At 36.7% G+C, this 11,434-nt stretch overlaps 2 protein-coding genes across 3 annotated transcripts in view; one reads left to right on the plus strand and one right to left on the minus strand.

Annotated features, from left to right (window-relative positions):
* The window catches only part of LOC107668478 (neuroplastin-like), a 53,630-nt gene extending 50,954 nt beyond the window's left edge, over window positions 1-2,676 (plus strand). Inside the window, exons 7-9 of one of the 2 annotated variants that reach the window (XM_016460350.1) lie at window positions 1,957-1,966; window positions 2,061-2,152; window positions 2,243-2,676. In XM_016460350.1, coding sequence (XP_016315836.1) covers window positions 1,957-1,966; window positions 2,061-2,121 — 71 coding nt within the window. In that variant the 3' untranslated portion in view covers window positions 2,122-2,152; window positions 2,243-2,676. Of the gene's footprint in view, window positions 1-1,944; window positions 1,967-2,060; window positions 2,153-2,242 lie in introns of both variants that reach the window. The other variant, XM_016460349.1, reaches the window with a different exon arrangement.
* A 2,323-nt stretch (window positions 2,677-4,999) lies between these two features.
* LOC107668480 (meiotic recombination protein REC114-like) overlaps window positions 5,000-11,434 on the minus strand; it is an 8,332-nt gene continuing 1,897 nt past the window's right edge. The window contains exons 2-6 of the mRNA XM_016460352.1: window positions 10,752-10,841; window positions 8,474-8,557; window positions 6,563-6,751; window positions 5,294-5,365; window positions 5,000-5,164 (exon numbers count right to left, since the gene is read on the minus strand). Coding sequence (XP_016315838.1) covers window positions 5,000-5,164; window positions 5,294-5,365; window positions 6,563-6,751; window positions 8,474-8,557; window positions 10,752-10,841 — 600 coding nt within the window. The remainder of the gene's footprint in view (window positions 5,165-5,293; window positions 5,366-6,562; window positions 6,752-8,473; window positions 8,558-10,751; window positions 10,842-11,434) is intronic.

Consider the following 11,434-nt stretch of genomic DNA (forward strand, 5'->3'; position numbering starts at 1 on the left):
TAATGGAATTGCCTGAAATTGCAATTAAAATTGCATTATAAAATCAAATGTGTTGTAAGCAGTTTTAGCTGTTTTTAGCTGAATTGTTTTTTATTTAAATGTGAAATATGACCTTGTAAACCACAGTAGCTTATAATATAATATAATATAATATGATGTAATATAATATGATGTCATATAATATAATATAATATAATATGATGTAATATAATATAATATGATATAATATAATATAATATAATATAATATAATATAATATAATATGATGTAATATAATATAATAATGTTTTATGATATAGGGTAAAGCAGCTGTATATAATCTATTATATCATGAACAAGATTAATGTTTATCAATGATTGGAATTGCCTGAAATTGCAATGAAATTGCAATGAAAACTCAAATGTGCTGTAAGCAGTTTTGTAAACTTTTTAATTTTTTTCTTCTAATTTAAATGTGAGATATGACCTTGCAAACCACAAAAGTGTTTCTATGATTTCCAAAAGAGGGAAAAAAAATATGGATAGATTGATTACATTGATCAGAAGAGACAAAGATGTCAAATTTGTCATTGTATTAGAAACTGTCATTTAATGACAAGGTAATATTGCACAAAGTATAGTTTTATAAATGTACAATACATCAAAAAAAATGAAATTATAAAAAAAAAAAATAGATTTTTGATGTTAATAACTGGAAACGTGTCTGTGAAAACTGAGTCCATTATGTCGCTCAACATTTGCATAAAGCTAAACTCTGCTCAACTCTACTCAACTTTACATGTTACTTGAAATGGCCACATTACATCCCCAAATCTCATTATAAAATTAAAACATTTAAATGAAACGAGTCGCTGGTCAGTGTGAACGACCCTTTACTCTGGAGCTCCTGACTCATGAGAATGGGTTGGAGATTTGCACTGGAACATTTGTTTGGTCTGTTATAGGTACAGTTTAGGCTTGCGGCGATAGACGGTGCTGACGGTGATACCGGTGTTAAGCATACAGTACTGATAGATTATTTTTGCGCTGTTGATCTGAATGTATAGTCTGATGGCTGTGAGGTTTTGATCTCAGATGTGTCAGAGACTCATATTGTCCCGTCATAAGCTGCTCTGTGTCCAGCGCTGTGAATGCATACGCATACACTAACCAGAACTACCCATCTGTCTGTGGTGACCTCTAACTCAAACGACCTTCCTGCATCAGCAATAACCTGCTTGAGCTTTACTGCTGTTTTATTCATCTGCAGAGTAGATTTATGCAGGGTCACCACACCAATTGATTTCCATTAAAAAATGTAATTTCTAGTTGTTCATAATTGCTATGTATTCAACATTTCTATTTTTAACATTGTTTATCTAATATTTTAACAAATATTTTATTTTAGCTTGATTTCAATTAACAAATGATTTTCGAGTTTTAGTCATTTTAGTACTGCAACTTAAACGTATTTTATTTCAGTGAGTTACCAAGGCAACATTTCTATTTTTTTTTATATTTTAAGTTTTTCAACTAATGTTTATATTTTATTTCAGATTTATTTCAATTAATAAAATTATTTTTAGTAATTTTATTACTTAAACATAAAATTTATTTATTTATTCAGTTAGTTGCCAAGACAACATTTCCAATTTTAAATATTTTAAGTTTTTCATCTAATGTTAATTTTTTATTTTAACTTTATTTAATTTTAAATTTTAGTACTTTAGAATATAATATATTAATGTAATATAATATAAAACTTATTAAAAAAATGCATTTGGCTGCTGTTGCATTTTACACTGACCATTTAACCGAATAACAATCAATTTATCATCTCATTTTGTGTTACATGAAACTACCACTTCAGAAAAAAGATCCAGTGTAAGTATAGTGTAATATGTGATGAATTAATATATCTTTTTTTCTTGCATGTTCTTCACCTGCGTGTCGACCCTGATGAAGATGATGATCCAGTTGAACCAATGTAAGAACACAATTTATGAACACTATAAATGAGTTTATTAACGCGTGTCGTTATGATGCTTCAAAGTGTTTAAACGTACACATCTGTCATGCAGAAAAACGAACTCTACAAACAACCACAAAGACAAACACGTACGACAGCGGTACACCAACTGAGCCCACGGACCGATGTAGAAGAAAGCTGAAGGTTTACACTTTATAATCCATTGTGGAGTTACAAAACAGCATGCGAACACTCCGTTTAGTCGACTAATGCTTCCCCTTCCCCTGTTTCCAGATGACCAACTGCATATCCTGACCATACGGACGAAACCGAGGAGAGGAGACGCTCCTGGCGATTTCCAGCGACGCATATCCTGCCTCACGTGGAGAAGAAAACAACAATAACGACAGCATTACACTGGCAGAAACGAACAATAAAGACTGTCTCAAGTTTGCCTTATTCAGGCTCGTGATCTGTGTGAATGTGGACGCTGACGAATCATTCTGAAGGTGATGATTTTACTACATGTGCTGTTAACGTTGCATTTCATTATTTTATCATGCCCTCCTGCTGCACTAATTCTTTTTCATATCTACATGTTGTCTCGAATGCATGCAATAACATAATCGAATAAGATTCAGATATTGTTTTCTATTGTTACTTTAAGTGGCGTTGCATCCAAATGAATAGCTAGTGTGTGCGTGTGTGTGTGTGTGTGTGTGTGTGTGTGTGTGTGGAACAAAGCCAGTAAACAGTTCCATTTAGCCTGTTGTGCTTTCCTTCATTGTCTATTCATAGATCTAATTAAGACTTTCTTGCTTCCTTTCTTTTATGTAAGTGCCGTGTTTTCAGGAGTGGAAATTAGGCCTTTGCTAAATTAATATCATAAGTGCTCAAGCAGCTATGATCAAGCGTCCTATTAGAGTAGGCTCAATTAGATGTGTGCGAATGTTTTGAGAGAGAGCATATCAGCATGTCTGTGCGTGTGTGTGTTTGTGTGCGCGTGTGTGTGTGTGTGTGTGAGCGAGAGCATATCAGCATGCGTGTGTGTGTGCGTGTGTGTGTGTGTGTGAGAGAGAGAGAGAGAGCACATCAGCATGCGTGTGTGTGTGTGTTTTTAAAGAAATTTAAATGGATAAAAAAGTAAGGAAACATTGAGATCTTTGTACAGTTTATCATCCAATAAAACAATACTAAAAGGAGGTGTTTTGTCTTAAACTAGAATGCAAGAACCTTTGTGAGTGGCAGAACAGTATTTAATCTTAAAGCTGATATTGTATTAAATGAAATACATGTAACATTTATTTTCTAGAGTTATTTAGACGTCTTGTACATGTGGTGCTGTAAGTGTTCAAATATTACGATAGCATCTGTAAAAAGGAAAAGAATATATCTTTTTTTTTTGTAAATGTTGTTTCTTTTTAGAGAAAAGATGATTCTTGTACAGCATGGCTATGATCCTATGCAATATGTATTCATATAGACCTATTGACAATTGTAAGGTGGGGTGGGTTTGTTTAATTACAGAGAATAAAAAGCTTTAACGGGACAGTTCAGAGATAAGGGTGCTTCGCATTTAAAAAGCACTGCTGTAGTTGCATGACAACTCCTGATCAATACAGTGTGTGTCACCATGACAACGGACCAACATACAAGGGAGGAAGTGGGTGGAGCTAAAGCCATTACAGACTATATGAAACCAATTGTTTCCTTTTTCAGAATAAAGGTTCCAAAATACGTGTTTTTGTATCATTCTGAATGAATGTGCTGAGATTTGTCTCCCACCTCAGCAACTGTTGCCGTCTCATATTAACAGACAAACTTTTGCTAGGCTGACTTTTTACTGAAAATCAGTAACTTATTTTATTTCAGTTAGTTGCCAATGCAACATTTCCTTTTTTATTTATTTATTACATTTTTTAAGTTAAAATTTTTCCGTATTTATATTTTATTTTAGCTTTATTTAAATTAACAAAATTATTTTTAATAGTTTTAGTTGTGTTAACTTACTCTATTTTAGTTAGTTGCCAACGCAACATTTCTATTTTTTTTTACCTTTTTTTTTTTTTAGGTTTTCATCTTATATTTATATTTTATTTCAGGTTTATTTAATTTAACTGAATTATTTTTAATAGTTTTAGTCATTTTAGTACTTAAACTTATTCTATTTCAGTTAGTTGCCGAGGCTACATTTTTTTTTTTACTTTTAAGTTTTCTAATATTTCTATTTTATTTCAGCTTTATTTCAATTAAATGATTTTTAAGAGTTTTAGTAGTGCTGTCAATCGATTCAAAGAAAAACCTAATCACATTTTTTTCTGAAATGAATCGCGATTAATCCCACCTAACAAAGTTTTTAAATATAATTTATAATGCAATAATTTCACATTCAATCTTCAAATTAATGTAGAAACAACATAGAGTATTTTTTAAATATTTATTTAATGCAAACTTTTTTTTATGTCTGAAGGCGAGTATCACCGATACCAATACTACTGATGTCTCTATTAATTTTTTTTTTTCTTACTATTTAGCCATTGACTAAAGCCATTCAACATTACAGTATAATTGAGAGCTATCAATTTTAACATTTATTAGACTTCATAAAAAATAACAACTTCTAATTTAAGTGAACTTAAAACAATCTTCACATAAACCCATTATAATAAGTGTCATATTTAGCTACATGTGCCCTTCAGCAAGTAGGAAATATACAGAAATTGAACAAAGTTATCAAACAATTAAATATAGATGAATCCTTAAAGCTACAGAAGTTATTGATTTCCTCTTTTTTTTTCTTTTGTTAACACGTTAAACTGAAAAAAATTAATCGCATGTGTTAACACGCATTAAACACGTTTTTCATCTATTATTTATTTTCTTTCAGCTTTATTTAATTTAATATGATTTTTAATAATTTTACTGCTTATGTCAGTTAGTTGCCAAGACAACATTTCTATTTAAGTTTTTGATCTAATATTTATATGTCAGCTTTATTGCCATTAATTGCCATAAACAACAGTGATGTGATTTTGAGAGCACAGCTCTACCTCATTCTTGCGTCAGCTCCTTCAGCTTCTTCTCGACGTCCTCCACGAAAGCAGGAAAACCAGAATCGAGCAGACAGAGGCGCAGTAGTGCCTCCAGGTCTCCAGAGGGCAGCGTGCACTGATGAAACGCCATCGGCAGGGTCAGCTCACGCTCGCCCAGGAAGTACTGAAGAGGAAGAGATTATAATGTGCATGAAAAAGTCAGGGTGACATCTCAGAGGTCAAATTAAAATATCACAGACTACAGCGTCTAATGCAGTGACTCGACAGCAGATCAATGGAAATCCAGTGGTACCTGAGAAAGGTGTTTGATTGACAGCGGTTCCATGGCAACGGCAGGGGCCGCCCGTGGTGCATCTTCAGGGGCCTGAAGTGGAAACAGAAATAGATCCGTTCATTATAGTCTCAGGACTCACACGGAGGGTCTCACCAGCCAATCAATACCCTCATTACTAATTAAATGTTCTCATCCCTGGCAATCTTTCTCATCCTGCTGCGGGGCGTCGCTGTCATATTCTACACAGAGACTTCCCTTCGTGCTTGTGTGTTCACTATATTTAGAGCCACGAATCTGTGTATTTACATTTCAGATTCTCAAATAAACAGTTCAGTTCACAGGGTGGGATTATTTCCCTCTCAGCGCCCATTTATTATCATTATGTGGCAACAGCACCACCTAGTGACGGAAATACAAATTAACATTGATTATTAGTTAAATTATCTGCACTTAACATGAAATCAAAACTGACTACATTTATTTTTTAATAAATGTTCCTGGTCTCATCATGCATACTTCATATTTGCATGCTAAAAACAACTATCTTTCATCAAAATAGAACTTCTCAAATGTTTTCAGCTGCATAACCAACGGGGAAAATATTAAATAAATCATAAGCCAGTTCTGTCATCCAATTAAATCTTGTCCTGCATTATTTCCTGCTAAATATACTGTTAGCCTATAAATAACATTACATGCAATAAACGTGTTGCACAACTCATTTCTGTTTATAGCTTGATATAAATATTATGCACAGTAAGTCCAGATAGATAGATAGATAGATAGATGTTGTGACTCAATTAAATCCTGTCCTACATAATTTACTGCTAAATATTCTGTTATATGTCACATTACATGCATTAAACGTGTTGCAGAAGTAATTTCAACTGTTTATAGGTTGATATAAATGTTATTTACACTAAGTACAGACAAGACAGATAAATGGGTGAATTTTCATTATCTTATAAATCAATAAATTATTTCTGTTATGTGCATTAAACGTGTTGCACAAGTGTTAGCTTGTTACTGTTTAGAAATACCATGCACAGCAACTCCAGATAGATAGCTGCTTGTTTTCTGCTCAGGCCTTGTTCATTTGGTGGTGTTATCCAGCACTTACCTGCAAGCTCACCAGTAATTACCTGCCAGTCAATGTGACCTGCTAGGAGCTGCTTAAAAGCCAAAGGACAAACCCACTGTCACTCACTCTTATCACTGCAACCAGCTCTAGTAGTACCTACATACCATCATTACCCCATAGATTTCCACATTCTGAGTATTTCCAACCTGCTGCTGCTGCTGCTGTGTAGATGGTCCAGGTTCTGCAGGATCGGATGGAGCAGCAGATGCAGGTGTGCTCAGATGCTCCTGGACAGGAACATAATCCTGCAGCCTCTCCACAGCTTTACTGCAAAAACCAGCTGCTTCTGCTCGACCACTGCCATCAAATTGCAGTCGGATCAAACGGCTCTCACCCTTACACACACAGCAAAACAAAAAAAGCACAGAAACATCACATTACACTAAACAAACACACTATTTCAGCTACACACTAAACAGCATTAACGTGTGTAATTTTGCACGTGCAAACACAAAACCACATTTGCATTGCATTTCCACATACAGGATGCTATATTGTCTGCAACCATAATGTGACCCTGGACCACAAAACCAGTATTAACCCTTCTGCGCTCCTCATTTGGGAGTCACACTCATAGTCTTCGTGGTCAAAAGTGACCGGACACCTGAAATATAACTTTTTTTTTCTTCAGTAAAATCAATCTAATATATTTTTGTTCAATAATATTTGTTATTTTGTATTTTGAGAGAATTTCATGGTACTAATTAATATTTATGCAACAATTATGATCAATTTTTCCCATTGAAAATAGTACCATTTTTTTTCTAATTTTTTAAAAATTATTTTTCAGATTAAAATAGAGACTAGGCCATTAAAATCCAATTTTTAAAGGCAGAATAGCACCTCCTGGTGAGAGCAAAAAAGCAAAAAAGAAGGACTCTAAAGAGAGGCTTGTGAATTCCCTAGTTGTTTTTATACGGGAGTGTGTGTGTGTAAGTAAGTGTGTGTGAGTGGATGTATCCATTTTACACTCTTGATGTTTAAGAGTGTAACCCCTTCCTTGCTGTCCACTTTTTTACTGCATTGTAGTCGAATTATTGATTTGATTTTACATAGTTGCAGTGTTACAGTCACACCAGTTCATAGGTGTGTGTGTGTGTGTGTGTGTGTGTGTGTGTGTGATATATATATATATATATATACAATTTTGGGCAATAGGGATTTCGCCTAGGGCGTCAAATTGGCTAGAAACGGCCCTGTGTACAAGTGTGTGTGTGTGTGTGTACAAGTGCACTCTAGATGTTTTAGAGTTTCACTCCTTCATTGCTGTGCAATTTTTTTCTGCATTGTGGGGGATTTGTAGATTGTACACATAAAAAATGTCTGTATTTTCAAATGTTTTCTCATTTCCCATTCATTTCTTATGGTCGGTCATTTTTGACCGAAGACCATGAGTGTGACTATTTTTTTTACAACCACTTAGCTTTTTCAATCATGCCCTCAATTTTGTTTGTGTGTTCACAAACCAAGTGCCATAAAAGTCACCAAGTTTCGTACCATTCTGGTGAATAAAAAAAAATCTATAATTTTGATGCATACAATGTATTGTTGGCTATTGCTACAAATATACCCCAGCGACTTAAGACTGCTTTTGTGCTCCAGAGTCACAAATCAGTTTAACTTAATAGGGACTGTTGTTTTCAAGAAATGCATCAGTATTCACAAAGCAGGGAATTCTTGTTCAAAAAGATTGGTTGGAGACAAGATAATTAGCTTAATTAACAAGCCACAGAGTTTATCTTTGAGCTGTAAAGTTGGAGGTCACTCGGAAGCAGTTTTTTTTTTAACATTTGATACACAAGATACTGTAATCTTGTTACATATAATACAACAGGGGTGTTCAGTTTATAGACACATATCAATGACTAATGATTTGCATATTAAAATGTTTATTGCTTTCAAGGATGAAGAGGCGGAGTCTGCCTTCAGGACGACACGCACGCATCCCATCCTGTTGAGTGTTTCAGATGGCTGTTAAACTGCAGACCAAGGTACGGGAATATACTTTCATTCATCCAAAATACATAAATGTGAAAAATCACAGTGCTGCTTCTCACCTTGATTGTAATGTTGAACAGCAGACTGTCTGATTTGTGCTGGATTTTCAAGAAGCTCTGTGCGTTGAGCAGAGAAAAGCCCTCCTATGAAAAACACAGGACCACACATCATCGTTATCCAGCAGAGACTCGTTTAATAGGATTATATCAGGCTGAAAACACACCATAAAAGCCGAGCAGCATGAACCTGCCATCAGCAACCTCCTCCAGTGTTTTTATTGCAGAAACAGTTGCTGCCAATCCAGCCATAGGCTGAATGATCAATTAACATTTTTACCAACTAAATAGTTTTTTTTTGTGAATGCAAATGTTGCATGGATGTTGTGTCGGTGGCTTGGCATATATATATAGTCAGGTTAGTCAATGCCTCTACATCTAAAAAAGCATTTTCTCCATTGAGACATTGAGTACAAGTTTTTGTTTGTTTGTTTTTTGCTATTACACAATCATGTCAGAAGGGGGCTCTACTAACAACATCAATGCATGACTGACCGTCACGTTCACCAAGACACAGGCAATGCAACCAGGAACCATATCAACATTCATTCTGCTTCTACTACTGCTATACTATTACTATTGCTACTTCTACTAGCAGTTCTACTCAAGCGAGTTTAGTTAAAGTTTTACAGCGAGAACAAACAGGGAAACTTTCACCTTGTTTCTTGCAAAATCAAAACTGGAATTATTTTCTTGGATTTATCATAAATCACAACACTTGATGTAGAAAGTGCAGGGATTGAAAAAACAACATGCTTCTACAGAGCTGCACCTCACATTAAATACATATTTTAACCAAAAAATCACAAAAATTGTGATCTTTGCATGTCATATATCGCATCTGCATTGTACGGCATTGTTCTTTGCAACTGGTTTGTTGTGCAAATAAAGAAAGATTAGACTGTACACTTTCTTGATTTTAAGAACCAACTTTGAAACACATTTGACAGAAATGGAAAAGTGGCTATGAAATGTATGAAAATGGATGTGTCTGTAATCTTGTTACATATAATAAAACAGGGGTGTTCAGTTTATAGACACATATCAATGACTAAACGCCGGTCCCTGCTCTCAAAATCACCCGATGCTTAGATCTGGATGGGTGCGCTGCCTCGTTCTTCTTTGTTATTCTGCATAAAAGCTCAAAAAGTGAGTCATTCTCCAAATGCAGCTCCCCAGCTCACCATGAGGAGCCAGAGACTATTGTGTCCACAAGTCCAAGATTGAGGCTTATTGTTGGGAGATATCCGAAGCACTCAGCCTGGCAATCCCAAAGGGACAGCGACAGGCCCAGCGGGGCGGGAAGGGGATTATGCTGTTCTTTCTGCGGGTTAAAAGAAATACGGTCAAGCTCTTATGATGGGCTCAGCGGAACCTGCGCTATCCTGACCTCGCACTTAGAGCCTGATGGGAAGAAGAGTGTCGACGGCTTAGAGAGCAGCATTTCATAACCGGTCAAAAAAAAACAACATTTGTATTGGTCACTAGACAGATACTCTGTTTTCATATAAGCTTACCAAGAGTTCCTGGCCTTGAGATACTAGCAGATGACCAGAGGAGACTATTGTGTCCACGAGTCCAAGATTGAGGCTTATTGTTGGGAGATATCCGAAGCACTCAGCCTGGCAATCCCAAAGGGACAGTGACAGGCCCAGCGGGGCGGGAAGGGGATTATGCTGTTCTTTCTGCGGGTTAAAAGAAATACGGTCAAGCTCTTATGATGGGCTCAGCGGAACCTGCGCTATCCTGACCTCGCACTTAGAGCCTGATGGGAAGAAGAGTGTCGACGGCTTAGAGAGCAGCATTTCATAACCGGTCAAAAAAAAACAACATTTGTATTGGTCACTAGACAGATACTCTGTTTTCATATAAGCTTACCAAGAGTTCCTGGCCTTGAGATACTAGCAGATGACCAGAGCCCAGAATATTTAGCTCCAGCTGGCCAGTGCTTTCACTGGACTCGAAAATCTGAGAGAAACACAAATTGGAAACTAGTTTAGAGACCAGAATATAACAGAGACTTGAGGTGGACTCTATTTGAACAGGCAAGCATCCACGAAACACCCAGCATCCACTAAGCAACACCCTAGCAACCACACAAAACACCCAGCATCCACTCAGAAACACCCTAGCAACCACCCAAAACACCCAGCATCCACTCAGAAACACCCTAGCAACCACCCAAAACACCCAGCCACCCCTCAACAACCACCAAAAACATAAAAAAAAACAACATTTGTATTGGTCACTAGACAGATACTCTGTTTTCATATAAGCTTACCAAGAGTTCCTGGCCTTGAGATACTAGCAGATGACCAGAGCCCAGAATATTTAGCTCCAGCTGGCCAGTGCTTTCACTGGACTCGAAAATCTGAGAGAAACACAAATTGGAAACTAGTTTAGAGACCAGAATATAACAGAGACTTGAGGTGGACTCTATTTGAACAGGCAAGCATCCACGAAACACCCAGCATCCACTAAGCAACACCCTAGCAACCACACAAAACACCCAGCATCCACTCAGAAACACCCTAGCAACCACCCAAAACACCCAGCATCCACTCAGTAACGCCCTAGCATCCACCCGAAACACCCAGCAACACCTTAGCAACCACCAAAAACATCCAGCATCCACTCAGCAACACTCTAGCAACCACCCAAAACACCCAGCAACACCCTAGCAACCACCAAAAACATCCACATCCACTCAGCAACACCCTAGCAACCACCCAAAACCACCAGCAACACCCTAGCAACCACCAAAACATCCACATCCACTCAGCAAGTCTAGCAACCACCCAAAACACCCAGCAACACCCTAGCAACCACCAAAAACATTCGCATCCACTCAGCAACACCCTAGCAACCACCCAAAACCCCCAGCAACACCCTAGCAACCACCAAAAACATCCAGCATCCACTCAGCAACACTCTAGCAACCACCCAAAACACCCAGCAACCCCT

Source organism: Sinocyclocheilus anshuiensis, unplaced genomic scaffold (genome assembly GCF_001515605.1).
Source record: "Sinocyclocheilus anshuiensis isolate Anshui unplaced genomic scaffold, SAMN03320099.WGS_v1.1 scaffold2085, whole genome shotgun sequence".
Lineage (NCBI taxonomy): Eukaryota > Metazoa > Chordata > Actinopteri > Cypriniformes > Cyprinidae > Sinocyclocheilus > Sinocyclocheilus anshuiensis.